Here is a 27,810-nt window from a genome sequence, read left to right as displayed (position 1 = left end):
CAGCCGCTTAACACTCCTGATTTCACTCAGTTGGCACCAAAAAGTTGTTCTTCCATCTAATGGAGTTAAAAATCAAAATTCCAGGAAAGCGACTTATCCACACAGGGTGTGAACTCTGGTCTGTCCAGAGGGCCCCCTCTCCACCAAGAGCCCTCATGTGACCCTGGATGCTGAGGGGCCGACATCCAGCATTACTTGCTCAGGCAGGCTTGGGCTGGGGGAGCTCCATGGCCCAACAGTTTCCAGTAACCAGGGCACCTGGGTGGCTCAGTCAGTTGAGCATCTGACTTCTTTTTTTAAGGAGATAGTGTACCTGCTTCAAGATTTTATTTATTTATTCATGAGAGACACAGAGAGAGAGGCAGAGACATAGGCAGAGGGAGAAGCAGGCTCCCCCCAGGGAGCCCGATGCAAGACTTGACCCCAGGACTCCAGGATCCCACCCTGAGCCAAAGGCAGACACAACCGCTGAGCCATCCAGGCATCCTGAGCATCTGACTCTTGATTTTGGTTCAGGTCATGGTCTCAGTCCCCAGGCTCTGCTGAGAGTCCGCTTCTCCCTCTCCCTCTGCCCCTCCCCCTGCTGGCAAGCATGTGCTCTCTCTCTAAAATAACTAAATAAATCTTTTTTCAAAAGTTTCCAGCAACAGGACTGTAGAGGATCCTCCCTAGTCTTGCTCAGTGGGCATCACGCAAAATTCATGTGACATAATGCTGGGGACCTCCTGAAGGGGGCAGACTCAGCCCAGGGGCCCTGCTGGAGTCCCTGAGGCCCACCCAGATAAATGAGCCCTTAAAAATCTCCACTTCTGGGACGCCTGGGTAGCTCTGCACTCAGGCCTAGACAGGCATCCAAGTCTCTGGCCTGGGGACCGGACAGCAGGACAGACAGGATGGTCTGCTCAGTTCTCAGATGTGCTAGGAATCTAAGAGGTCATCACTGTCCCACCCAATTGGAGGGGACATACATTTGCTTCCCCAAAGGACACTGTGGAAGGTGCTGACTCAGGGCAGAGTCGGCCTTCCAATGGGAGCCCAGTATCCTCTCAATCCCATTCCTACTTTAGGCCCTGCTGGGGGGCAGAGCACACCCCTGAGACCCTCCTATTCATTCCACAGGAAGTGGATTCAAATGCCCAGTCTTCCCTCTCAGGCCTCTTCCAAGATGGACATGGAAGAGGCTGGGTGCTCATGGGGAACATTTTGGAGGGTTAAGGGCTGAGCACAGGCCAGCCTGTGGAGCAATACCTGAGTTCTGTCCCATTGATGCCTTTCCCATCAGAGAGGCCAGGATGGCAGGGCCCTGCCTCCCCCAACATCAACTTAATTGGGTCCCCATTTCAGCTGGTCCTTAGCTGTCCTTACCTGTCCCACCGTCCAGATCCCAATCTCTGAAATGGGAGGTTTTATTAGTTACATGTGAGAGGAAACCAAACAGGCTCAGGCACAAAAGGGTAAATCTGGGATCATGAGACTGAAGCATCCAAAGGTTTTGGATATGACAGGCTCCAGGGACTCCAAAGGTATCCTGGGAAGTTGGTCTACCTATTTTGGCTCCTTTTTTTTTAATTTTATTTATCTGTCAGAGAGCGAGTGAGCACACACACAAGCGGGGGGGGGGGGGGGGGGGGCGGGTAGCGGCAGGCAGAGGGAAAGGGAGAAGCAGGCTCCCACCTGAGCAAGGAACCCCATGCCAGACTCCATCCCAGGACCCTGGGATCATGACCCAAGCCAAAGCCAGATGCTCAGTCAGCTGAGCCAGCCAGGCACCCCTTGGCTGTTTTCAGCTCCATCCTCCTAGTTCCAGATCCCGCCATCGAGTGGCCAGCTCCGGGCTGCGTGCCTTCCCTGAACCCATCCCTGTGGCCAAGGGAATGGAGGGCTCTGTCTGGGGTGAGATCATGTGGCAAGAACTACACGGAATGTTTCTCCAGAGGACACTGGGGCCCGGACACCATGATCAAGGGCTGACCAAAGGGAATAGGGTATTTGGTCCGGGGCACGTGTGCATCTATGAGGCTCACCGTCACAGCCCAGAGCTTGAACCTGAACCTGAGCCATCTGCAGGATGCCACCCACCCCTGCAGACTCACTAGCTGACTGCAGGGCCCTCTCCCTGCCCCCAGCCGTTTCCCCACAAAAGCAGCAAGGCAGGCTGTTGTGAGGTTGTGGGTGTTCCAGATGGCTGGGGGTGGGCAGCCATGGTAGGGTGCCCCCCCATCCTGCCCTCCCCTCACAAAGATGATGGGGGCTGTGCAGGTAGGAAACGTCTTTATTATTGGCCTTGATTCATTCCTCATGTAGTGTCCATGGATTACATGTCCAGAGGATCTGCCTGGCAAATACTACCCCTGCCGGGCTGCAGCTGCCCCTCGAGCCCAGACACCAGGCCTTTGTCCATCACACACGGGAAGCCAACCTCACCATCCCAAGAGCTTATGCTTGGGGTGCCCGGCTCCAGGCTGCCCCAGAAATGAACTGGACCCTCGGTCCCTCCCCCTCTATTCTGGCCAGAAGTCCTGGGGAGGCCGAGGCTGGAGTCTGGACAAGCACTCTCTTTTTGGTTTCGTGATCATTTAAAAAACAGAGAAGACAAACATTTCACAGTCTTTAAAAAATAGTAGGAGTCTGGTGAAAGAAGCCAAGGTCCTCCACTCGGGGGGCCCCCCGTGAGGCCGACACATCCAGGTCCCGTGGGGTCACTGGCCTGAGCCATAGGGCCAGTTGAAGGTACTTCCCGACAGCAGCATGTCTCGGATCAGCGTCTCAATGGGCGTCTTGCCCACTAGGCGCATGAAGAACAGCTGGGAGATGAGGGAGGCAGGGACCGCGCGCAGGGCGGGGAGTCGCAGCAGCAGGCGACCGAAACGCTGGGGCTGGGACGGGTACTGAGCCCGCACGTACTCAGTAAGGGCCACCTGTGCCTTTTCCTGCAGGCTTTCCACATGTGCTGGGTCCGAGAGGCCGCAGGCATCTGGGGAGACAGGGCAGGGTCAGGAGGGTGGGGAGAGGTGGGAGGACACCAAGCCCCCCACTCAGGGCTCCGGGTGCTGGGAAATGGAGTCCTGAGGGACAAATGGGGTCCTCAGGCAGTGTCAGTCCTCGAGAGACTGAGGTGGCCTCAACTGAGGACAGTGACACAAGAGTGTGGACACTGGTGTCTCCAGGACAGGGGAGCCCCAGCTGAGGCCTTGGGCAAGGTGACAAGTTCTAATCAAGCTCAAGGGGAAGAGGAACTAGGGAGGGGACTCGAGAAGGAAGGCAAAGCCAGAGGGGGTGTTCAGCCAGAGTGGCCTGGAGTGGGAGACCCATGAAGGGTGGGGCAGAGGAAGAATCTTCTGGGGGCAAGAGGCGCAAAGCCGCATTTATCAAGTGAAAGCCACCTCTCAGAGTGGCCTGCGTCTCATTCCTGCATCCCTGGCCCCAAGAAGACCCCTAGTGGGATCTGGAACCTTCCAGATGCAGAACCAGCTGCGCCACCAGTCTCTGGAGTGAGGTAGGGCATTCAGTGGCTAGGTGGTTAACTAAAGACTAGGAAGGTCCTGGCCGGCCCCGCCCACAGCGGGAGGGACTCCAAGACCCGCCCCTGCCCCGTCCCACGCGGCACAGCTGCCAGGAGGCTAACTAGGGGGCGTTTGGGGAGCCCTGGGTCAAAAGTCTGGGGGCCCAGGAATCAGGGAGTGGAAAGCTCAAGGGAGGCCAGAACCAGGTGTCAGGGTATCCCCACCTGGCAGGCGTCTGTAACTGCGCAGTAAGCAGGAAGGCCCGAGTCGGCAGAGGAGGGTCAGGGGTGTTGGGGAGGACGAAGATCGGGGACCAGGTGTCAGGGACCTCCCCTCCCTCATCCTCCGCCTCTGGATCTGCTCACTGAGCACCAAGAGCACCCTGATGAGGGGGTAGAGGCTGGGGTCTCAGGGAGCCTGGGAATCCGGGAGAGAGGCTGTTGGGTGACCTGAGCCACGCGTCCAGGCCCAGCTGTGGGTCTGGAGAGCAGGGCTCAGGGCTCTTAGGGAGCCCTGGGATCAGGCGTTGGGGGCATCAGGGTGTCACACCGCCTGTCTCTCCTCCACTGGCCCCCCAGCGGCGCCAGGCCGGCAGGCTGAGGGTCAGGGAGGGGGGTCCTCTGGGGGCCGGGGTCAGGGTCCAGGTCGCCCCCCACCACCACCCGTCCTGGGAGACAGACACACACAGACACACAGACGCGCGGCGCATCTCACCGGGCGTGAAGAGCGCGATGGCCTTGAGGCAGCCGTACTCGGCCGAGTCGACCTGCAGGCGGCCCAGCTTGTCCACCTGCTCCTGGAAGGCGCGCACCTGGTCCATGAAGGCCACGGCGCGCTCGGCGGCCATGGGCGCGGCGTGCAGCCCGGCGGCGGCCAGCAGCGGCGCCGTGTGCAGGGGCAGCGCCGCCTGCGCCGCGTTCAGCACGAAGAGCTCGCTCCAGCTGAGGCGCAGCAGCGCCACCTGGTCGGCCACCGGCAGCTCGGGGAAGAAGGGCGCGTGGCGCGCCCACTCCACGGTGCTGAAGAGCAGCCGCGCCGCCAGCTCGCACACGTTGTCGATGCCCAGCACCGCGCCCGCCGCGCCGCCCCCCGCGCCGAACGCGCCCGCCGCGCCCGCCCCGAAGCGCCCGGCCGCCGCGGGGTAGGGCTCGGCGCGCAGCAGCTGCGCGATCAGCTCCGACACCGGCTGCCCCGGGAAGAGGTCTCCGCCCGCCGCCGCCGCCAGCGCCGAGCCCGGGGGGCTGCCCGAGGACGCGGCCACGGCGCCCGGCAGCGAGTGCGGGATGCGGCCGCGCTGCACCGCTGGGGGGCGGAAGGGGGACGCGGAGGGGGCGGGGAAGGGGGGAGCCGGTCCCCGCGGCCCGCAGCCCGCAGCCGTGGGGAGGCGGGCGGGGAGGGGGCAGGCGGGTGACGAACACGGGGTGCGGGACAGGGATTGAGGGACACGGGGAGAGACACCAGAGAGGAGCGAGGGAGGTGGCAGGGAGAGGGAGGGACGGAACAAGGGGGAAAGTGGGTAGGCGTGGGGGGGGGGCAGGTGGAGGGAAGAAAAGGGGGGAAGATAAAGTCATCACAGGGTCACTCAGCCCCTCCCCCAAAGGCTCCCCACACCCAGCCTTTCCCTGGTCCCCCAATCCCCCCCATGCGTGCACAGAAGGACCTGCAGGCCCCACCCTGCTCTGCCCTGTGCCCCAGCGGAAGGCCATTTCCAGCCACCAGTCCCACCCCGCTTCTTGCAGAGGAGCATAGGGGGTGGGATGGGGCCCTTGGGTGAAGACTAATCTAATTCGCACCTGGCCCCCTCCCTCTGGACGATGTGAGCTCCACTCAGCAGCCATGGAGGCCTGACCTGTCAATCATGCCCCCATCTGCCCATCATGGGGATCTCAGAGCTGACCATAGGGCCAGGGAGGGGTCACTTTCATTCTGCTGGGGTGGAGGGCGGCCCTGGCCAGCCTAGCCTTGAAGCTAGTGATCTCTCCTACAGCAATGGGATCTTTTCTCTAGCTCCCAGCCTCATCCCACCCCCAGATCACGGCTCCAGGGGGACCCCAGAGCTGGGAGTGGAGTCCCAGCCTATAATAGGTGCTCAATAAACATTAACTGCCATCAGTAGCCTTGCCTGTTAAAGGAGAGCACCCACTGCTGGCTTCCCAGGATTCAGGTGAATAGGAAGAAGGAAACTGAGGCACAGAGAGGAGGAGGGGTAGCCACAGGTTTACCTGACCTGTGCCAGGGTGGTTGGGCTGAGGGCCAGACAGAAACTAACTAATGATCTTTAATGAATTGGCATGCCCCGTCTCATCTTCATGAACTCCTAGCCAACAGGCCACAGAATGAATGGGGAACAGAATGTGGGTGGAAGTCAGGGCCTGAGCAGGTTAGTGGGGGCTTTAGGTTCGAGGATTCTTGTCTCAGAACCAACTGTCAAAGATCAGATCCCAGCTCAACGCCCCGGCCCCAGCCCCGCCAGGGTTGGGTGGAAGACCTATTCCTTCCGCCTTTGTTCACTCAGTCCTAAACCCTATCCCCACCATTCATCCATCACCCAGCCATGTTCCTACCTCAGTGCCTTTGCACTCACTGTTCCTGCTTCCTGAGATCCCCTCCCCCAGCTCTTCCTCTTTATCCAGCCCAAACTGTGTGGGTTCAAGTCCCAACTCTAGTGCTCTCTGACCCTGGCAAATGGCTTCACCTCTGCATTCTGTGCTCAATGTCCTCATCTGTAAGATGCAGGTAGTAATGACAGTGATGACACCAATCACTAAATTAATGAGAATCTAACTTACTTAGAACAGCACTAGGCATATAGGAAGGGCTCAATGGGTAGTAATTCAAGCCAAGAACATGTATTAAGCACCTTCTACGTTCTAGGCCCTGGACTAGTCACTGGGTATGTGTCAGAAAACAAGACAGGGATCCCTGGGTGGCGCAGCGGTTTGGCACCTGCCTTTGGCCCAGGGCGCGATCCTGGAGACCCGGGATCGAATCCCACATCGGGCTCCCGGTGCATGGAGCCTGCTTTTCCCTCTGCCTGTGTCTCTGCCTCTCTCTCTCTCTCTCTCTCTCTCTCTGTGACTATCATAAATAAATAAAAATTAAAAAAAAAAAAAAAGAAAACAAGACTAACGCAAGTCCCTTCCCCCAGGGAGTGGACATCCTGGTGGGGGAGCAAGTAGATAGTGCAAAATAAAGGGGGATGGTGAAGAGTAATCAGGAGGGCTTCTCTGAGGAGGTGTTCTTTGAACAAACCTTAAAGGAGGTAAGGGACGCCTGGGTGGCTCAGTTGGTTAAGCATCTAACTCTTGATTTCAGCTCAGATTATGATCTCAATGTTGTGTGATTGAGTCCTGTGTTGGTCTCCACGCTGGGCATGAAGCCTGCTTAAGATTCTCTCCCCCTCCCCTGCAGTCCCTCCCTCCACCTCTTAAAAAAAAAAAAAAAAAAAAAAGGTAAGGAAGCCATGCAGGTATGAGGTAAGAGTGTTCCAAGAAGAGGGAACAGTCTGTGCAAAGGCCCTGAGGTAGGACTGTGCTTGGGGCATGAGCTGTGATTATTTCCCACTCCTGACACTTTGGAGAGCTGAAGTACATCAGGACTTCAGGTCATGGACAAGCAGAAGCAAAGGTTGTGGAGGGCGAGTCATCCCTGAACTTGAAAGGACAAGAGTGTAGTCGGGCAGTTTTAAGAGAGAGACCGAGCAGCCACTGCCAGCTTCTTTCACAGAGGCCAGCAGAGAGGAAACTAACTTTAGAGCAGGAGAGACCTAAGATGCAGGGAAGAACTGCCAACCTGCTCCTGGGGAGGCCGGCAGAGACAGGAGCCCAGCATGGGGCTCTTAGCCAGTGAGCCAGGTCCTGCTCCCAAGCCCACCGGGCTCCATGTGGAAGTCTCTGGGTTCCAACTGAATTCTAAGAGTGAATTCTAGAGCTTGGTAGAACTCTAGGCCCAGCTGCCCGGCACGTGTCCACTCAAGTCCCCAGGGCAGAAACAAGGGGCTGGGCCTCCCTCTGGCTCCCAGTGCCCAGGGTCAGGCGGAAGGGTAAGCTGCCCTTTGCCTTAATCGGGCGAGTTCCTGCCTTGGACAAACACAAAGCAGGGGGTGGAGGATGGAAGAAACCAATCAAAAAAAAAAAAAAAAAAAAAAACCATCCTTGTTCAGTGTTGGCCAGGCTAAGGGGCACAGGGGTCACTGAGGTGTCAGGGCCAAGGAACCTGACTCTGAGGCCAGGGGCCCTGGCAGGGAGGGGCTGAGGGGCAGAAGAGTCCTGACGTGGGCCTGAATCAGGGTGTCCCCTGCATCCCCAGCTCCACCGCAGCCACCAGGTGACTATGGATAATTGGATTCCTCCAGCCTGGGGCCAGACTGAGGCCCACGAGATTGTGGGATCGGTGGTAACGAGGTTAGCAGGCGCCAGGCCCCACCCTCCTCGGCTCCCAGACCCCCGAGAAAGGGAGTGAAGGCGAGGGCTGTTTGCTCACCCTGTGCCTGCCCCACGCCAGCAGGTACTCACCCTCCTTCCTCATGCCCACCCGGAAGCACTTCTTCAGGCGGCAGTATTGGCACTGGTTCCGGTGATGCTGGTCGATCTGGCAGTCACGGTTGGACCTACAGGCACGCAAGGGGTCACCGTGACACCCACATCCTGCCCCCTGAGCCACCCTATAAGTCACCTTTGAAGGCCGCACCTGAGAAACATCCATGCCCCCTACCCCGGGCTGGGCAGGTACCCTCCCCAAGGGGCACAGGGGCTAAGCCTGCAGGTCTGCAAAGGGGAAGAGGACAATGGACGGTGGGGATGAATGGAGTCTGCGGCAGAGTACATTAGCACGCCAGGGAGGGTATATTGGGACTGGGTTTTGAAGGATGAACAGAAGTTCAGAACAGCTCCCTACTCAGTGGGTAGTCCGCTTCTCCCTCTCCCCTTTCCTCCCCCTCCTCCCTGCACCTGTGGGGAGGTCACGCTCTGTCAATTAAATAAATAAAATCTTAAAAAAAAAAAAGTTGCCCAGAACAGAGAGGCAATTCCACGCAGAGAGCACGAGGTGAGCTGTAAAGTTGGAAACGTGCAAATATGAAAGCCTCAACGGTCTCATTTTACTTGGTCATTGCTGGGCCGAGGGTGAGGTCTTTGTCCCAAGGGCAATGTGAGAACAGCAAAGGTACACGCTCAGGGAGCTGGGCTTCTGAGCTGGGCTTCGGGAGTTACCTAAGAGGCTTGGGGCCAGGCCAGGGCCCATCCTCTACGGGCACAGTAGGGCCGGGGTATTATCACCCCACACAGGACCACCACGAATGAACGAATGAATGAACAAACCCCTGTGCCCCCTTTAAGACCTCAGACCCATGTCCCCTCCTCCAGGAAGACCTTCCAGACTCCTAACTGAGCCAAAGAAGCTTCCCCTGAGTGGCCCTCAGGGATCACTGCCTGTTGCAGGGATGGGACAGGGCGCCCCGCCCTGCAGGACACGGAGCTCCCCATCCAGGGGCAGCCCCCAGCCGGCAGGTTCAGGCCCTCGTGCTTCACATTTCTCCAGTGCTCCTTCCCCCCGGCCCCTGCCCCTGCCCCTGTGCTCCCTCGGTGTCCCTCCACCCCAGCCTCGAAGCTCTCCGAGGCCCGGCTCCGGGGACAGAGAGACACCCCCGGCGTCCCACCTGGGCCACCAAGAGGGTACCCAGAGACAGTCAGCATAAAACACTCGATGCAGTTAAAATCTCAACACCGCTCAGCCGCAGACACTCAGCCCCAGCCCTACGGTGGCAACTTCTCCACCGAGACTCAGTTTCCGCATCTGGAAAGGGGAGGCCAGATGCCGGCTCTCTATGGGATGCACTGGGCCTGGGGGGACCTGAGGGGTTTTCGGGGAGGGCAGCAGGACCCAAGCCCAAGCTGGGGGCGGGGGTCTCAACGGCAGGCTCAGGACAGCGGAGGCCCTGGGGATCTCCAAGGGCCCAGGTCCCACAGCGCCAGCCTCGCAGCCCAGGCCTCTGTCCCCTGCCCGGCCCGAGCCCCCAGGAAGAGGCCCCGCTAGGGTGGAGGGAGTTCAGGCAGAACCAGAACAAAGCCCAGCAGGCAGGCAGTGGGAGGGTCCTGGGCAGCCGGGTGGAAAGAGCCAGGCCTGGGGCGGGCAGGCAGGCAGGCAGGGGCCCAGCTCCGGGCCCCTGACCTGGGGCAGGGGGCGGGGGGGGGTTCCCAGAACCTTCTGCCTCGACTTCCCCAGCTGTGGATTTGGGAACAGATCTCCTGTCCCTCCAGATGGGGAAACAGTAAGTTCCACCTGTTATCCCACCTAAAGAGCACATGCTTTGCCCAACCCTATGGTCCAACGCAGCCTCCTCCCTGGGCTTCTGGCCTCTGGTCCAATTTGATCACTTGCCCTCCCTTGCTCACGTAGCCTCCTCAGCTCCCTGTCATCCTCAGTCCAGGACTTCAGATCCACTCGCTTCCAAGTCCTCCCAGGCCTGGGTGGTCTCATCTTACCACACTGCTCCCCTAACCTGCCACTGAGCCTTTGCCTGGGCCACGCTCTCTACAGGAGTGCCCTTCACCTCCTCTACCTGCCAAACCCCTCCTGCTTCAAGGCCTACTTCCCATGGACCTCCTCCAGGCAGCCCTCCCTGAACCTCGCGCAGAGCCAGCCCCACTCTCCCCGGGGACTCCGGACCCATCCTTCCCTCGGGCACAGCCCAGACTCCACAGGCAGGCAGCATCTGTGTCTCACTGTGTCTCCTCCAGACTGGGAGGGCGCCGGGATTGGACTGGGGTCTCTCTGGGGGGGGGGGGGGGGGCTGGCATCAAACCTGCCCGGCTAGGCCCTGTGGGGACTTTGCGGAACCAATCTGAGGCTCAGAAGGGGCAGTGATTTCACCAGGTCCCACGGTGCAGAGCTTCTGCGGCGAAGGACCTGCCGGCCCCAAACAGCAGCCCCCTCTCCTGTCTTGTAGCTTCCTGCTCCCTTCAGAGGCCCCTGAGACCCCAGAACCACCTAAGCTCCTCCCTTGCCCTCCCCAAAGACCCGGCCAGAGAGCAGGCAGCTATTCCAGCAACAAGAATGAGGCCAAAGTCTGGTGGCCCAGTTACCACTGGAGGAGGGAGCAGGCCAGCTCTCCCACACACACACAGCTACCCCAGACCAGGCCCTGACCGCAGACCCGGGGCCAAACTCCAGCCTCTGGTGCCCGGTGCCCCGCCCTGTGGCCTCACCAACAAGCCCGCCATCAGCTGCCCTCTCCCTGGGGACACCCTGAACCAGGACTCAGCCGCTCCCCTCTTCCCAACCCCAGTTCCCCTTGCTAAGCCCCAACTGGGGCAGGGTCTCTCTCTGGGGGACCCGGGGCCTTGCCAGGACCTCTCTAGGCCTCAGTTTTTCCTATCCGGAAAATGGGACTCTCCAGACTGGCTCTGCAGAGCCTGTACACGTTCATGTTGGGGTGCAGGGCAGGAGCTTGGCAAGGAAGCAAAAGGACACTCGCGGAGGACTGGTGGGAAAGGGGGCCCGGGGCTAGACACCCCAGCCCAGCATCAACCAGAGAAAACTAGCAAGGCCACACCCTGTCAGTGGGGCCTCCAACCCAGGAGGGCCCGGGGCTCCTTCTTTGGAAACATTCACCCCCCACCCCGAGGGGGCCAACCGAAGTTTCAGGGATTTTCCAGGAGCCCTAGGTCTGCGCCCACTCCTGATGGGGGCAGGGTTGGAGCAGCCGAGGTGTGGTCAAATCCAGGCGCCCTCCCAGCCCTCCCAACGGCGGTTTCCAGTGACCCAAGGCCCAGGGTGAGCCCAGGGTTGGGGGGGAGGGGGGCAGCTCCCCGCTGATGGGCAAGCCCGGCTCCCCCCACAGCAGGGCTACCCATGCGAAAGAGGCCGGAGGCCGCCCAGTGCCACCCCTGCCTCGCTCCCGCCGCCGCCGCCGCCTCGGTGGCCAGGGCGACTTTGGAAGTGATATTTGACCCCAAGGGCGCGCCGTATCGATCCGCGCGGCCGCAGACAATGGCCCCTGGACGCTGCGAGCCTCGCAGTCCAAGTTCCACGTTCGATTCCCGCAGGGTCCCCTGCGCTCCGAGATCCCCAGGAGAAGGGATGCCCTGAGGTTAGGGCCCCACCCCTGACAGCACCCCCAACCCCTCCCTGCGCGGAGATGACCCCTCTCGGGAGAAAAGGAAGGGAGGGAGAAGGAGCAAGGAACTGGGGCGGAAGCCGCCAGGGACCACCTGCCGGGGGGACCTGCACCGATACAGCGCCGACTGTATACACAATCCCAGGAGTGCAAGGGAGGGGGGCGGAGGGGAGCTGTGCCCCTATCTCGGAGCGGGGAGTGGAGGCCTGGGGAAGGTCAGCGCCAGGCCCAAGGTGACCGAGCAGGTCAGAGGCCCGGCCCAAGGCGGGCCCGGTGCACGGCGGCGGTGCGCGGGTAGGGGGCTCACCGGCAGGTGTAGCTGAGGTTGCGGCGGATGCTCCGCTTGAAGAAGCTCTTGCAGCCCTCGCAGGTGAAGACGCCGTAGTGCTTGCCGCTCGACTTGTCCCCGCACACCACGCAGTCCACCTGCAGCCCCGGCCGCTCCTCGTCGCCCGGCTCGGCGTCGCTGGCGGCGCCGGGGGGTGAGGCCGAGTCTTCCTCGGCCGCGCGCGGGTAGCCGCCAGCCTTGTCCACGCCGTTCGTGTCGCCGCCACCGCCGCCGCCGCCGGGGCCGCCCCAGCCGCCGGTCACCATGGCCATAGCCCCAGGGCAGCGGGGCCGGGGCGCCCCCTCCGCGCTCCTCCCTCCGGGCACCCCTCTCGGCCCGGGGGGACCCTACCCGGCGCGCATCCGGGCCCGGCGCGCGGGGGGCACCGGCTGCACCCCCCAAAAAAGTTTTGCAGCAACTTCCTGCGGCCGGTCCGCGCGCCCGGGCAGAACTGGTCGGGCCGGTTCCAGGCCAACTTTCCCACGCGTGCGCGGGGCCGGGCCTGGGGGCGGGAGGGGGGGCGCGCTAGAGGCGCGAGCCGGGGGCCCCGGGGACTCGCGCCCCGCCGCCCTGGGGCCCCGGCGGGGGCGCGCGGGCCATGGCCCGGCCCAGGCTGCGCAGGGGGCGCCCTCTGGCCTGGCCGCCGCGGGGCCGGGGGCTGCGGCCAACTTAGCGGGCCGCCATCCGAGCGCGGGAGGCCGGGGGGAAAGTTTGGCCGCAAGTTACGCGGCCGCCCGCGGCGCGGGGGAGGGGCGGCGGGCGCGCGCCGGGGCCGGTCGCCGCGCCCCCCGGCTCCCCCGGGCCCCCAGGCGGCCGCTCGGGGCCTGCGAGGCTGCGGGCCGGCGCTTCCCGAGCTGCCGCCCCCTCTGCGGCCGCGCCTGCCCGGCCTGGGCCTGCGCCTGGGCCCGAGCCTCGCTCTCGCCGCCGCCGCCGACCCCGCGCGCCGGCCTCGCGCTGCGGCCGGTTTGACACACAACGTTCCATTCGCGGGGCGGGCGGGGGGCGGGGGCGGGGGCAGGGGCGCGCGCCGCGGGCTGGGGGCGGGCGCTCGTTGCCCCGGCGACGGCCACCCTTATAAGGGCATGGGTGGCCTCGCTCGGCGCCCGGCGCCCGGGCCGGCGGGAGGGGCGAGGGCGGAGCACGGGGCCGCTCGGCCTGACCCTCCCCCCTCCATCCCCCCACTGCCCCCGCCCTCGCCCGACTCCAGCCTTAACCCCTGCCGGGCCGCGGCGGGAGCCCGGGCCGCCGCTGCCCTCTGCCCTTCCGCAGCCTGCACAAGATGTCTCTCCGAGGCCCTCCCCTCCGCCTCCGGCCTTGGACGATGCCTCGCTCAACCGCCCTCGAGGCGCACCTCGGAACCCTACCCCTGCATTCCCTGCAAAAGCAATAATGGGGGCCGGTTGCACCCGGGGGGCACGCCCCTGCGCAGTACACACACACACACACACACACACACACCCTGGGGCATTTCTTTGCACAGTTGCATGATGGATTGTGTTTGCTTCCTCTTCCAGAAAGTCGCCGCGTCCGACCCTCACCCCACCCTTTCTCAGCTCGGGCTAACACCTGGTGCTGGGAATCTCCAGGGCCAAGGGATGTTGTGGTCTGTGGCCGGCGGGGGTGCGAGGTCAGGGGCCCCCTCGCCAGAATTTTAGGCCTCTGGGGGCAGGGCACCCACCCGCCCAGCTAGGCTCGAGGCAGCAGGAATGCCCACCATCCCTACTGGGGCCTGCCCCCCTTTCCTCTCTCATTTCCTTTTCTTTCTGTGCTTCACATAAAGGGCTTGGCCAGGCCACCGGCTGGACTGCAGATGTCTCTTCCAGGCTCCCAGGAGCCTCTCAGTTGCCGCTGGCTTACAGCTTCCCCTGCCCCCCTCACTCACTGGGGACGACCAGCATTTATTAAGTGACATTTGTTTGTCACCCCCCCCCCCCCACACACACACACACACACACACATCTCCCGCCCAGGCAGCGCTGGGCTGGGCAAGCCTGAGCTTCTAGCTCTGGGCCTGTTAACGTTTAACCAGCTGGAAAAGCCCTTCCTATGGTGACCTTTCACCTTGGAGTCCCGCAGGTCCGGTGTTGGGCCTTATCTCCTGCCCTGCCCTAGGCCCCGGGCCCAGAACTGGACACCAGGGCACGTGGCTGGGCCTCTGAGAGCTGCCAGCAGGAAAAACAGTGCCCTCTGCCCCCACAGGCCCTCCCCTTGCAGAAAGAGGCCTTGGGAAAAGGCATGTCCTCCAGATTACATCTGAGGGGGCAGATATACCTTGGCTTCGGTGGGGGGGAGCTGGGAGATCTGGGAAATCTTGGAGATCATGCAACATTTAAAAGGCTACCAAGGTAATGTAAAAGCCAGGCACAATGCACCCAGCCTGGGCCTCTGGGGCCCCCAGGGAAAGTCTGGCTGGGTGCAAGTTGGAGGAATCTTTAGCAAGTGCAGGAAGCCAAAAGACTGTGGTTAGACATGAGGGAGGACTTTCTGTCGGACTGACTAGAGTGGAATTCCCGGCCCTGTAAGCCCTGCTGGAGATGGGGGTCTGGATGGTTAGAGAGGACCATTTTGTTCTGGGATTGCCTGGAAATGTTCTGGAGGTGCTGGCTGGTTATTTGGGGTTGAGGACAGGGGTCCCAGGTCTCTGGTCTGCACTTTCCAGCATTCTTGGGCAGGGGAGAAGGAAGGCATCTTGGGAGACCAGGTTCAGGGAAGGGAGTCAAGGGGACCTGAGAGTGGAGGGGCAGGGACCTGGAGCTTGAGGGACACCAGTTGCGGGGTACTAGGGCCGGTTTGGAGGCAAGGGGGAATATCCTAGAACCTCCGGTAGGTCCCACCCCTCGAGGGCGGCCCTGCCCCCTTCCCCAAGCGCCAAGGCCCCGAGCCCCCTGGGGCCCTCCTGGGCTGGGGGGGTGGGGGTCGAAGTCCGGCCCCGCCCCCTTGACCCCTGCCCGCGGCCCCGCGGTGACATTTGACCTTGCGGCGGCTGCAGACCGGGGACAAAGAGCCCTGGGCCCATCTGCCGAGGGGGCACCCGTGGGAACGACCAGACCCCGCTCCCGGCGGCCTGGGAAGCGGCCCCTGCCCCCCTCCGGCAGCGCAAACTCGTTCCCCACCCTTCCGCAGGTGACCTTGTCTCCTTCTGCGGACTGGGGAGACTGGTGGGACTGGGGGGGCCTGAAGTCACTCTTGCATTCTTGGCAAGAGGAGATAAGGTCAGCTCCCCTGACCCTCCTCAGCACCTTGCCCTCCTCAGTTTCTCTGCTTTCTTCAAAGCTGGCCTTTGTCCAGCGAGATTGCACCGACCGAAGGTCACCAGCCCCCGCGATCTCTAAGGAGTTGTGCGTCAGTAGGACCAGGTCGAGTCCTGGGGCCCGCCCTGCAGCAGGCAGCCATCGCGCACACCTGCACAGGTGTGGGCTGGAAACCACCCCGCACCACCACCACCAGGCTGGGGATGAAAACCTTTCTAATCCCCGTCTTGGATTTCAGCCATCACCCAAGAGGCAAGCGCCAACCGAGTCCCACCCGGTCCCCCTTTCCTGAAGGTGTGGCTTACACAAATGACATGCTAATCAGTTGCCTGCTATTAACCTAACACTAACTAACGGCTCGGCTCGGACGCCCAGCCAGGAAAAGCTGGAATTTAGCCCGGTCAGGTCCAGACCCTCAGGCCCCAATGGGCCTCCCTGCCCGTGAGCGCGATCTATTAGTTGCTCATTGCCCCGGAGTCACCACTTGCAGGTTCTTACCTTTGCTTCCCCACCCACACAGCATCCTTGACCTTAGCTCCATATTCTTTGAATGCAAGTTACAAAGGCCTCTGATGCCTCCTCTCCTCCACCTCCAGCTGGGGAGCGATTGCAGATTGCTTTTCCAGCTAATTTTCCACACCCTGAACCATTAGGCCTTCAGTTTTCCTCCTGGTATATGGGTATTTTCCTGTTGGGAGCAGCTACCAGGCCAAATCCAGCAGCTCCCTGTGACGGGGATGGGCAAGGGAAGGTGTGTCCTATCCCTCTGGACCCCTTCCAGGGCCTCGGGAGGCAGATGAGTGTTGGAATTTCGGTTCTGGCCAAATAACCTCACTGACCCCAAATCCTTCAGCCAGCCCTAGATTTGGCATGAGCTCTGGCACGATCCCGCTGACATATCACAGTCACATGCCACATGGTGCCAGGCCGGAGACAGGAAGCCTGTCTCAAATGCCCAGCCACCCCTCCATCAGCTCCCAGACACCCAGATGCAACAGCCCCCATCCCACCCAACAGGTCCCAACATTCAAGGTCACACATGATATAACATCACTCCAGGACGATTTATGATGTGGTCCGCCATAAAACTGTCCGGCACATCCAGAAACAGCCAGGATGGGGCCTACAGAAAGGTCTCTCCCAGCCGGGGAGGCCGGTGGGGTGGTCTGGGCCTCCCCAGTGCCCTTGCGGTGGCTTCTAGCACCTCCAGCTCCTCTGCCTGTCGAGCCTCCATTAATGCCACCTGCTGCTCCAGCTTCCTCTGTTGCTCTTCCTGCTTCCGGTGGGCACCTCGGAAGGCCAGGACCAGGGCACTGGAGGAGGGTGGAGGGGGGATGGGGCTGAGCCGGGAAATAGCCCCCCATCCCACCTACGTCAGGAGCTATGTATTCCCAGCCCCAGACAGGAACTCTTTGAATCTTCCTGGGGTTCCATCCGGGAAAGGGGCAGTATGGGATGGATTGAACTTGCCACCCACCTTACAGTGGTAGGGGGGAGGCTGAGGCTCAGAGAAAGCCAGTACACTCACTTCTGAAGTCACCAGAAAAGGGGGACCCACCTGTGAGCCTTGCATAAGTCCCTGTTCAGCTCAGCACTCTGAGCACATCTGGCTCGCCCCTTCTGAGCCACGTGTTCTAGTTCCTCCCGCAGAGACCGCAGCTGCTCCCGAAGGCCCAGGGCCCTGGTGCAGGGGTGGGGAGAGAGGAGCTTGTGGCCGTAGCCAATCCTTCCCACCTCCCGCAACGCCATGTGAACACACCTGTACACAGAAGTGCAGCCAACCCTCCACTGCACACAGTGCCCCCATGGATTCTCACGTATACCCCCTGCCCCGCCCATCCATCCCCCAGCCCAGGGCCGAGACACACACCGGTTAAGTGACGCTGCCAGTTCCTGGGCTAGAGTCTCCGGGCCCTGCACTTTGCCCACCTGGTCTCCATCAACGCCCCTGCCACCCCTGCGGAGAGCAGGAGGGCCCTGTGGGAGGCAGAAGGGAGGGAAGTGACATTGGCCTAGGTGGAGTGTGGACTCAGCCCAGCTGGACATGGAAGTCACCCAGACGGTGGCGGCCACAGCCCCTCCCCTCACAGAGCCCCCAGTCTGGTGAGATACCCCAAGAAAGGTAAAATGATTCCCAAACCAGAGAAATAAATAACAGGGGATCTCATCTGGAGGCAGGCAATGGCTTGCAAGAGATCATGGGCTTAATCAGACAAAGAGGTAAGTGACCAGTGTTCTTGGGAGGGGCACAGCATCTACAAAGGTGTGAAGGTGGGAGAGATGATTTAGAGGAGGGTTCCAGAAGCTGCTGAAGGCTTTAAGCAGAGGGCAGTCTTGATGAGATAGGAAAAGGCAAAAGGGAAGGCCTCAGGGAGAATGCTTGAGCCAAAATTTAGGAAGAGATGAAGCCTGGGCTTGGGCTATTGGGGAGGAGATGCTGGAGTGGGACTAAGGAGGAGGCACAGGTTTGAGTGGAAGACACTAAAACTCCTTGGGGCTTACTGGGCTTGATACACTCAGAGAAAAAAACCAAAGTACAGGTATGAACTTTGACAGGCAGTTTAACATTCAACTCATTTCTTTGTGGGGTTTTTTTTTTTTTTAAGATTTTGTTTATTTATTCATGAGAGACACACAGAGAGAGGCAGAGACGTAGGCAGAGGGAGAAGCAGGTTCCCTGCAGTGAGCCCAATGCAGGACTCGATCCCAGGACCCCGGGATCACGCCCTGAGCCAAAGGCAGACACTCAACCACTGAGCCACCCAGGTGCCCCAAACTCATTTCTTCATGCAGAAATGCCAACTGTGGCTCCAAAGGGGCTGTGACTGACCAGGGCCACAGACCTACTAGTATACTGCTAGCCCCACCAGGCCCAGGAAGGGCCACTCACCTGAGACAACTCCTCTTCGTCTCCACTGCTCCTGCCTCCACTGCTGTCCCCACTGCTACTGTTGGCCCCACCCGTCCGGAGCTGTGCCCGCTCCCACCGCAGCTGCTCTAGCAGGAGCACGTGGGCTGGGCCCTGGGCTCGGAGGGCAGCCTCTCGAAGCTCCAGACCCCGCTTCTCCCGCCGCACCAACTGGAGCCGCAGCATCAGGTCAGCCAGAGTCTCCTGAGAGACCAAGGAGTGGGCAGAGAATTTGGGCCTCTAGGATCTGGGGAAACTGAGGCCCCAGGAGGTACCTAGTGACGACTGGTCAGGCAAGAACCCAAACCTTCACCATGATCTTGTATGATGAGAATTATCGTCCTAAAAATGACAGCTGTAGAAATGGCAGTTCAGAGAGTACTAATATCTTAGACAAGATCAAGTAACATCTCAGTGGAAGGGTCTGGAGTTTCTCCAGCTCTAGAACCTCAGGTCTTTCATGCCAGGGTATAAACCTCAGATTATGTCCCCTGTCTCCATCTCCTTTCCACAGGCAGGAAATTTTGGAAAGCCAGATTCAGAATCTTATGAGAAATTGAATTCCGGAAGACAAATTCCTCTTCAACCCTCAAAATCCCAGTTCCAATTCTCCTCCCTCCAGGAAGTCTGCCCCCAGCCAAGTAGAACTCTCCTTTGTTACTCAGTCGCCCAAACACATCCCTCTCAACCTCAGCAAAGGGTTTTGTCCCACCAGAAAGACTAACACAGTGACCACTGCCCACATGTACCCGTGTGGCTGCCAAGTCTCGCTGGATCTGCATTTTCTCCAACCGGGGTAGGGCTGGGCCAGGCTGGGTCCCCAGAATGGCCTGCACCAAAGCTTCTGCATGGGGCACAGTGGGCATGGGTGCCAAAGTTGGGCCCGGTTTTGGGGGAATCTTCACCAGAGCACAGCGCTCCCGGAGACGCTGGATATAGCCCCAGAGCTGGGTAGCCACCTCCTGTGGTGTGGGCCGATCCACACTACTGCCCTCAGGGCTACAGGAAACAGAAGAGGGGTCTAATGTCAACACTGGTGGCCATAGTCGTGTTAACCTCATGCCAACTCTGGTAGGCTTTATCAACTTCCATCTTACTGACCATGATGGATTCTATGCCATCTGTGGTGAGTGCTATCATACCAACATGGTGGACTCCATAATATACACCCCATTGGGCACCATCATTCATCAAGACAACATAGTGAACACCAACACATCAACGCTTACTGTTGCTCACGCCGTCATGGTGGAAGCCATCACACCAACTCAGTAGGTGCTATCACTTATGGCAACACAGTGGGTGCCACCACACGATGGGCACCACTGCTCAGCTGGCCAACCCTGTTTGGCAACATCATGCTAACTCAATGTGTACCAACATCAGGCCAACCCCATTAAACACCATCACGCCAGTTCTAATCAGTGGGCACCATCATCCATCTTCATGCCAACCCTGGTGGATACTATACCAATTGCAGTGGCTCTCAGCCACCATGTCAACTTTGTTGAGCAGCAGCCAGACAATTCTAGTCAGGCCTCATGCCCACGAACCATGGAGCATCCTACTCCAACCCTGCTGGGCTCAGCCATGCCAAACCCCAATGTGGAGGCGTGGGAGCCCCATTCTCTAACAAGGACCCCACTCACTGGCCCTCCCAGTTCTCAAGCTTCCCAGAGTACCTTGGCTGTGTATCCCGTGGTGTCTCTCCATCCATGGCAGCCTCCTCTTGTGCCAACAACCTCTGAGCTTCCTTCTCAGCTGCCTCCAGGTCACCGGTAGGGGCTTTCTCTCTTGCTCCCGAGTCTGCCTCCAGGAGAGTGAGCAGGACTCCGTATGCCTCCTCACAGTGCTCACTGTGAGACACCGATTCTGAGTGCTCTGGGACACCCAGCTCCATCTCATGGTGTGGGTGACATACCCACTTGTTCTGCGATCCTTCAGTTCCTCCCCCACCTCCACCCGTGGGAGCTTGTAAACTTCAGCACCCTTGAGCTAAAACTGCCTTAAAAGAATTTCTCTGGAGATGCCTGGGTGGCTCAGTGGTTGAGTGTCTGCCTTCAGCTCAGGGCATGATCCCAGGGTCCTGGGATTGAGTCCTGCATCAGGCTTCCCTTGAGGAGCCTGTTTCTCCCTCTGCCTATGTCTCTGCCTCTCTCTGTGTCTCTCATGAATAAATAAATAATCTTTAAAAAAATAGTTTCTCAAAAAAAAATAATAATAATTTCTCTGGTTGGAAAGGGCTTTCCTGCAAGGGCCCTGACTCTCGCCGTGGATCATCCTCTGAGCTGGCACATCCTCGGAGTACTCATTCCCTTCCTAGCTGGCGATGTCACGGGTGGGATGCACTCACCTGTATTGCAAAGCCAGACGCAGTGCTGTGGCTTCAGCCTCCCGCTGGCCCAGCTGCATGCTGAGGCCTTCACACCGGCCCTTGTACCCCTGCAGCACGGCTGAGAGCAGACGGTTGAAACATTTGAGTTTCTCGATGCTCCTGCCTCAGAAGTTCGGGAAGAGGGAAAATGAGAGGCACCGTAGGGTAGGTGGGACCCAGCTGACTTCCACCCTCCTCCCCACTCCACTCCAGCTCCAGACTCTCAGGTTTAGAGCCCAGCAGGGGGAGGCACCAGTGCCCTTACGAGCTCAGCATTTATGGCTCTTACGCCTGGAGCTGTTCCATCTGGGCTTCCATGACGTGTATCCCTGGGGCGGGGGGTTGAGTGGGGAGAGGTCCAAGCATCTGAGTGCTGGAATCACTCCGGAGGCGTCGGAGCAGGGGATGAGCCAGAGAGAAGGGGTCCTGCCAGAAAAAGGTGACTTGATTTGCCCAGATTGTCACTGAAGAGCCTAGTGTCATGGGTTTAAACCTCTTCCAATCCCTGAAGCTACCGGACTGTAGGACCAGGATTTGAGTCTCATCACCCAGAATCCTAAATCTCAAGATCGTGGTTTTTAAGCTTCCTGTACTCACCTGAGTTCCCCAGGGCTCCTCATCTACCCCAGAACTGCTGGAGCCACTGCCTGAGCCACCTGCTTGGCCAGGGGAGGGAGGTGGGAAAGATTCCAGCCTCAGCAGCGAATCCTGCAGCTCCTGGACCTGGGGTGGGGGTGGGGAAGGAAGATGGAGTAGGTCAGGCCTGGGAGCTCCAACCACCCACCAACCCTCCTTCAGAACTGCTCCTGAGATAGTCACAAGGCCCCGGCTGGAAAGCAGGAACCCAGCTACTGCCCGCCCCCCTCCGAACTCCTCACTATCCAGCCTTGGGCAATTCACTTAGCCACTTAAGAATCTTCTATCTTTATTTATTTATTTTTAAAGATTTTATTTATTTATTCATGAGAGACACAGAGAGAGAGAGACAGAGACACAGTCAGAGGGAGAGGCAGGCTCCCTGCTGGGAGCCTGATGTGGGGCTCGATCCTGAGTCTCCAGGATCACGCCCTGGGTGGAAGACAGGTGCTAAACCGCTGAGCCACCCAGGGATCCCCATCTTCTATCTTTTTTTTTTTTTTTAATTTTTATTTATTTATGATAGTCACAGAGAGAGAAAGAGAGAAACAGAGACACAGGCAGAGGGAGAAGCAGGCTCCATGCACCGGGAGCCCGACGTGGGATTCGATCCCGGGTCTCCAGGATCGCGCCCTGGGCCAAAGGCAGGCGCCAAACCGCTGCGCCACCCAGGGATCCCATCCCATCTTCTATCTTTAAACATATAAATGGCCAGTTGGTACAGGAAAAGGTGCTCAACATCACTAATCATCAGGGAAATGCAAGTCACAAACACAATGAGTATCATCTTATACCTATTAGAATAGCTACTGTCAAAAAGATGTTGGGGTGCCTGGGTGGCTCAGTTGGTTAAGCATCTAACTCTTGTTTTTAGCTCAGGTCATGACCTCATGGGTTATGGGATCAAACATTGTGCTCAGTGAGGAGTCTGCTTGAAGATTCTCTCCCTCTGCCCCTCCCCCCACTCATGGGCACATGTGCTTGGTCTCTCTCTCTCTCTAAAATAAATAAATCTTAAAAAAAAAAAAAAAGGCACAAGTGTTGGGGAGGATGTGGAGAAGAGTAAACCCTCATGCATCGTTGGCGGGATTGTAAATTGGTGCAGCCATTTATGCAAAACCACATAGTGCGTCCTCAAAACTTGAGAATAGAACCATCACACGATTCAGCTATTCCACTTCTGGGTATTTACGCGAAGGAAATGAAAAAAAAAGTAGCTCGAAAAGATATCCGCACCCCTATGTTCACTGCGGCATTACTTGCAATAGCCAAGACACTTAGGAAGCAACCTAAGTGATCATCAGTGGATGAATTGGGAAAGAAGATCTGGTGTATAGACAATGGAATGTTATTTGGCCTTAAAAAAAGAGAAAAAAATAATAAAAAATAAATTAAAAAAAAAAAAGTAAGGAGGGACACCTAGCTGGCTTAGTCGGTGGAGCCTCTGACGTTTAATCTCAGGGTGATGAGTTCGAGTCTCACATTGTGTGTACAGACTACTTAAAAATAAAATCTCTTGGGATCCCTGGGTGGCGCAGCAGTTTAGCGCCTGCCTTTGGCCCAGGACGCAATCCTGGAGACCCGGGATTGAATCCCACATCGGGCTCCCGGAACATGGAGACTGCTTCTTCCTCTGCCTGTGTCTCTGCCTCTCTCTCTCTCTGTGACTATCATAAATAGATAAAAAAAATTTTTTAAAAATTAAAAAATAAAATAAAAAATAAAATCTCTTAAAAAAAGAGAGAGAAGGAAATCCTGCCATTTGTAATAACATGGATAAACCTTGAGGGCATTGTGCTAAGCAAAATAAGTCAGAGAAAAGCAAGCACACCATGACCTCACTTATATTTGGGATCTAAGATAAAACAAAACGAAAAATTGAACTCACAGTTATAGAGAACAGAGTGGTGGGTGCCAGAGGCAGTGGGGGTGAGGAGAGGAATGTGGGTGGGGGTGAGGAGAGGAATGTGGAGCGGGGATCATCTTTCCCAGCCAGGAAGTGGGCCCCACCCCTTAGGCTGGGCTCTGGTGGCCCCATATCTTGCCACCTTGGCCTGCCCAAGATGAGGGCCTGTTCCCCCATCTCCTTCAGCCACATGGCTTTAGATTCCATCCACATGTTAAAGAGGTCGGGATGTGTTTCTCTTGTCCTGACATCTCCCCTGAGCTCTGGATTCTGACCCCACAACTGTGTCTTTGATGGTCCTACATGGGTGGCTCAGGGGTTTCTTGAACTCATTAGGGTCCCAACAGCTCCTGGTCCTGCATTTCTGGCTCCCAGTCCCGCAGGCCCCCAAACCAGGACTTGTCCTCAACCCTTCTCTGGCTTTCACACCCAAACCTGCCAGCTCCACCTTCGACACCACCCAGAATCTGCCCACTTTGTGCCACCTCCACAGTTTCCACCATCTGGTGTCTGGACCAGTGCCTCGCGGATCCGCCGGCTGTTCCTCCCATGCCTACCAGAGGGCGCCTGTGACCGCGGCACCAGGTCCCGCCCCTTTCTGCCGCGGGAGGGCGAGGGTGGGGGGGCGAGGGGGAACCCCCCAGGAGCCCACCAGGCTCAGGGCCAAAGCCCAACTCCCAGAAGCCCACAGACCGTGTAAATCTGCCCCCATCACTAACCTGCCCTCCCCTCACCCCCACACTGGCTTGCTCACTGTTCCCTGACTCACACTCCCACCTCTGGAAGGGAGCTCCTTCTCCGCCTGGCATGCTCTTTCCCCAGATCCTTGCATGGCTCCTCCCTTACCTCCTGGCTCAAGTGTCACCTCCTCAAGGGGCATCTCTGACCACCTTATCTAAGAAGGCAAGGCACCTTTGTTCAGGGCTCTGCAGCAGTCAACGCTCCATAAAAGTTTTTCTCTTTCTTTTTTTAGATTTTATTTATTTATTCAGAGGAGACACAGAGAGAGAGGCAGGCTCCCTGTGGGGAACCTGATGTGGGACTCGATCTCAGGACCCTGGGATCATGACCTGAGTCAAAGGCTCAACTCAAGTCAACCACTGAGCCACCCAGGCGTCCCTCCGTAAGAGTTTTTCTAATGAACAAACAATGGAAGGTTGCCTATGCCAGGCCCGCCTCCCCCTTAGACAGAGAACCCTCAGAGGTAGAGCACAATACGTCGAGACCCTCACCTCTCTCTGCAGCATCTCCTTCTCCCCCTGGATGGCCTGCAGGGAGGCCTGCGTGCGAATCAGCTCCTCCTCTCGGCTGCCCAAGGCCAATCGTAGCCAGTCATTCCTCTCTGCCAGGCTGGCTGCCTCCCTCTGGCAACCACTTGCCCCCTCCTGCTCCAAGCAGGGCCTTGGTCCCACCTCACTTCTGTCCTCTGCCTCCCCGGGCCCAGGACAGCTGGGGGGCCGGCGGCGCCAGGCAGCCGCCGCCGCCTCCAGGGAGCTCAGAGCATGCTGGAGAACCTGAAACACGTCAGAGGCTTCAGGCCTGGGGGGGACAGTCTCCCCATCCTGTGGAGCTACATCTCTGGCCTGGTGGCCTTCCTCTGCAGGCTTGCGGGGTCCCTCGGGAGATGGGGCCAGTCCTCTGCTAGAGTCCCCCTCAGCCTCTTTGTTGGTCCTGTGGTGAAGTGAGAGACAGAAGGTTCTGGAAATGGGGTCATCTGGGGTGGCTGGCTCACAGAGGGTGCATTATCCGGGGCCTTGAAAGTTGGGCAAGGAGGGCAGTGGGAAGCTACGGCGTGTGTGTGAGCAAGGGAGGAACACAGGTAGATCTGTGGGGAGGAAAGACACACCAGGGCCGGAGTGGGAGCCCAGACGGAGGGGACCTTACCTGTTCCCAAGGCCCTGCCCACTGGCCTCTGCCTCTGGCCCCTGCAGCCTCGGCTCGCAGCTCTCCTGAGATGGCACAGGGCCCAGCTCAGAGCTCCCGCTGGCTGCCTCAGCCTCCTCTGAACTCTCCGCCACGGGATCCAGCTCCCCCTGAAAATGACCCACAGGGCCAAGCTCCGAGCCAGGCCGGGGGCGAGGGGGTGAGTGACCCCAAAGAGCTGGATGCGGCAGGGAAGGGGGCACTTACAGGTGGCGCGTGCCTCCCTCGCCGGCTTCGGGGTCGCGTGGCCCGGGCACTCATTGCTGTCCAGAATTCAGTCCTCTGATTCTTTTTCCGAAAGCCGCAGCCTGATCTCGGCTCTTGTCTTTGTTGGTCTGGGCGAATGACAGCCTTAATACCTTCTTCTATGAAATGAGCATCGATCTCCTCCCGCTGGGAGGGATCTTGAATTACCAGTGTTGAGCTGGCACATTTGAATACCCCTCCTGACAGGCAGCTCACTACCTCACAAGTTTGTTCCCACCTCCCCTTGTCTTTTGCCTCCTTTATCTTTCACTACCTCTGTGCTCCCCTCGGTCCCCAATCTGGACCTGGCTCGAGGACTTCAAGAATCACCTCTCCTCCCCAGGGTCCTCTTGAGTCGGAGGCCCCAATCTTGGGGTTGGGTCCCCTCAGCCTGCTCTAATGCTACTCCTCTGTACCTCTAGGAATACCTTGGTCAGCAGCCCAAATCCCTGGACACTCTTGGGGTAGCTCTGGCCACTGCTTGCTTAGGCCCCGGGCTGGCCAAGGCTGGCTTGGGAGAGGCCGGGAAACAGGAAGCCCCCTCCCCTGGTCATGTGACTTGTTATTGTGCTATTTCCTCCTCAAGGACATCAGCTTCCTCCAGTCCCGGTGGGACACACATGTCCAGCTCCTGACCTGTCGGTCCTTCCTTGCCCCAGCCTCCAATCTCATGTCTCTTCCGCCTCTGAGCCTCAGTTTCCTTATCTGTAAAATGGGGGGGGGGGGCTTTAATTATAGGATCTGTCTACAGTGTCATGGGAATTTTAACAAGCAACTTGCACATGACTGAGCACCATCCAAGAACTGAATTGTAACACACCACTCTTGTTCGCTGCCTCTCCGGCCCTCCCATCTCTGCTTCCTCTGCCAGCTGCTGCTTCTCCTGGATTCCTCAGGGCACAGATCGCCCCTACATCCTGCCCATTTTTCCTGCATCCATCTCTAAAGGGCCTCGTCATCTCCCTCCATAACAGCCCAACCCTCTCCCCTCTACCGGGATGCCAGCCCCTCTCTCTCCGTGGACTCTACAGCCACCCACCCCTTGACTCCCTTCCCCTCCCAGGCCCCAGAGACAGAGACCTCATTGTTCACCTCTTCTGCTCACACACCCTCCATGACTCCCCATTGCCCTTGGGAAACATTTCAAGCTCTTCTACCCGGCATTCGAGGCCCTTAAAAATAATGCCTGCTGTCTGCACCCATGTATACTCCATGCTTTAGCCATGATGACCCCTCTGTGAACAGGTGAAGGTTCACAATTCTCACATCCCAGGGCCTTTGGTTATGCTGTAACCCTTTCCTTGTTTCTGCACTTGGCTTATTTTTTATTTATTATTTTTTAAAGATTTTATTTATTCATGAGAGACACAGAGAGAGGCAGAGACATAGGCAGAGGGAGAAGCAGGCTCCCTGCCGGGAGCCCGAAGCAGGACTCAATCCCAGGATCCCTCGGGATCAGGACCTGAGCTGAAGGCAGCCGCTCAACCACTGAACCTCCCAGGTGCCCCTACACTTGGTTTAAACTGCGCAGAGCCTGGAGTAGCCTGAATCTTCCTCATTCCGCTGACAGACAGAGGAGGCTGAGTCTTCCTGCTTCTGCGTCCCCAAAACTGGTAAGGAAATAAGTTGCAATTCTCTGACTTGGGGGCACCCAGGCACATTGAAATCTACACTCTTAGCCTCTGCTCCAGCCATTTTTTTAAAAAAAGATTTTATTTATTTATTCATGAGAGACACAGAGGCAGAAACAAGGCGGAGGGAGAAGTAGGCTCCCCGCGGAGAGCCTGATGTGAAACTTGATCCCAGCATCCTGGGACCACCACCTGAGCTGAAGGCAGATGCTCAACCACTGAGCCACCCAGGCGCCCCTGCTCCAGCCATATTAACCTCTTAAAGGTTCCATCGCTCCAAGGCTCTTGCAAGTCTCAGGACCTTTGCCAAGGCGATTCCTTCTTTCTGGAATGCCTTTCATATTGTTTTTCTAGCAAGTTCTCCATTCTTGTAGACTTAGCTTGCATAGCTCCTCCTGGCTGTCGGTGACCAAGAACCTGGCTCCTGAGGGCTGGTTTAATTGATCCTTTTACACATAAAGAAACTGAGGCGGCTCAGAGTGGGTTTTATTTATTTTTTTTATTTTTTATTTTTTCAGAGTAGGTTTTAAATGGTTAGGGGGTAAGAGAAGAAGTGCGCGTGAAGAAGAAAAGGTGGTTTTAAATAGTTTGGGCTTGGTATTTTGGGGGGTTTGCAAATATATGCAAAATAAGGGGCAGAATTAAATAACTGGGCAGGGCCTGGGGCGTGGGCCACTCCCACCTCAGCGCACAAAAACCCGCCCCTCGCCGAGGGCCAGGTCGGCTCCACCAATCATCAATTAGCCCTACCTCTTCGTCTAAATCCCGCCCAAGTCACTCGCATTCAGTGTATCACATTGCAAGTGAGGCCTTCTCCATCCCTTTGAGCCTAGTCCATAGAAAAGTCCACTCCACTAGGCCTCGTCCCAGCCTATCAGGGCAGAAGCGCTGACCACCGAACCCTCATTTGGCCAGAAACATCAAAGCCCTGGCACGTCTTGCTTTAACCAATCACATTCCAAACCCCACCCCCTAGCGCTGTCCCAGC

General features: G+C 58.5%; 2 protein-coding genes and 1 long non-coding RNA gene across 5 annotated transcripts; 1 reads left to right on the top strand and 2 right to left on the bottom strand.

Moving 5' to 3' along the window:
* Positions 1-2,254: 2,254 nt before the first annotated feature.
* Positions 2,255-12,437, bottom strand: NR2F6 (nuclear receptor subfamily 2 group F member 6). The gene is made up of 4 exons (XM_038566927.1): positions 11,927-12,437; positions 8,018-8,112; positions 4,218-4,805; positions 2,255-2,974 (listed from the first exon to the last, which is right to left on the bottom strand). Exons 1-4 carry the CDS (start codon positions 12,217-12,219, stop codon positions 2,700-2,702), a joined length of 1,251 nt encoding a protein of 416 aa, XP_038422855.1. The 5' UTR covers positions 12,220-12,437; the 3' UTR covers positions 2,255-2,699.
* On the top strand, positions 7,453-8,496 carry LOC119864718. 2 transcript variants are annotated; one of them, XR_005375029.1, is made up of 3 exons: positions 7,453-7,545; positions 7,812-7,906; positions 8,010-8,496. It is a non-coding gene; the product is annotated as an uncharacterized LOC119864718 (long non-coding RNA). The 2 variants fall into 2 exon arrangements; XR_005375028.1 differs by having other exon boundaries at positions 8,007-8,496.
* Positions 12,438-16,243: 3,806 nt separating the features above from the next.
* Positions 16,244-25,756, bottom strand: USHBP1 (USH1 protein network component harmonin binding protein 1). 2 transcript variants are annotated; one of them, XM_038566926.1, is made up of 13 exons: positions 25,620-25,756; positions 25,153-25,280; positions 24,907-25,055; positions 24,255-24,693; positions 21,078-21,203; positions 20,770-20,906; positions 20,460-20,600; positions 19,789-19,962; positions 18,856-19,105; positions 18,089-18,310; positions 17,069-17,175; positions 16,757-16,879; positions 16,244-16,511 (listed from the first exon to the last, which is right to left on the bottom strand). In XM_038566926.1, the coding sequence occupies exons 2-13, from the start codon at positions 25,204-25,206 to the stop codon at positions 16,322-16,324; spliced, it is 2,112 nt and encodes a 703-aa protein (XP_038422854.1). In that variant the 5' UTR covers positions 25,207-25,280; positions 25,620-25,756; the 3' UTR covers positions 16,244-16,321. The 2 variants fall into 2 exon arrangements, with proteins under 2 accessions (XP_038422854.1, XP_038422853.1); XM_038566925.1 differs by having other exon boundaries at positions 25,153-25,338; positions 25,620-25,740.
* Positions 25,757-27,810: the final 2,054 nt, after the last annotated feature.

Source organism: Canis lupus, chromosome 20, assembly GCF_011100685.1.
Source record: "Canis lupus familiaris isolate Mischka breed German Shepherd chromosome 20, alternate assembly UU_Cfam_GSD_1.0, whole genome shotgun sequence".
NCBI classification, from domain to species: Eukaryota; Metazoa; Chordata; class Mammalia; order Carnivora; family Canidae; genus Canis; species Canis lupus.
The sequence above is the reverse complement of the archived record's forward strand: the minus strand, read 5'-3'. Positions and strand labels throughout refer to the sequence as shown.

Excerpts from the sequence above, each read along its gene's own strand:
- USHBP1 (XM_038566926.1), bottom strand. The coding sequence starts at position 25,206 with ATGAGTGCCCGGGCCACGCGACCCCGAAGCCGGCGAGGGAGGCACGCG. Across the intron at positions 21,204-24,254 it reads AGGAGATGCTGCAGAGAGAG|GTCCAGGAGCTGCAGGATTC; the intron begins GTGAGGGTCTCG and ends CCCCCACCCCAG. Across the intron at positions 20,907-21,077 it reads AGGAGCCCTGGGGAACTCAG|GACCCCTTCTCTCTGGCTCA; the intron begins GTGAGTACAGGA and ends TTTTTCTGGCAG.
- NR2F6 (XM_038566927.1), bottom strand. The coding sequence starts at position 12,219 with ATGGCCATGGTGACCGGCGGCTGGGGCGGCCCCGGCGGCGGCGGCGGT. Across the intron at positions 4,806-8,017 it reads GGTGGGCATGAGGAAGGAGG|CGGTGCAGCGCGGCCGCATC; the intron begins GTGAGTACCTGC and ends TCCGCCCCCCAG. Across the intron at positions 2,975-4,217 it reads CATCGCGCTCTTCACGCCCG|ATGCCTGCGGCCTCTCGGAC; the intron begins GTGAGATGCGCC and ends CTGTCTCCCCAG.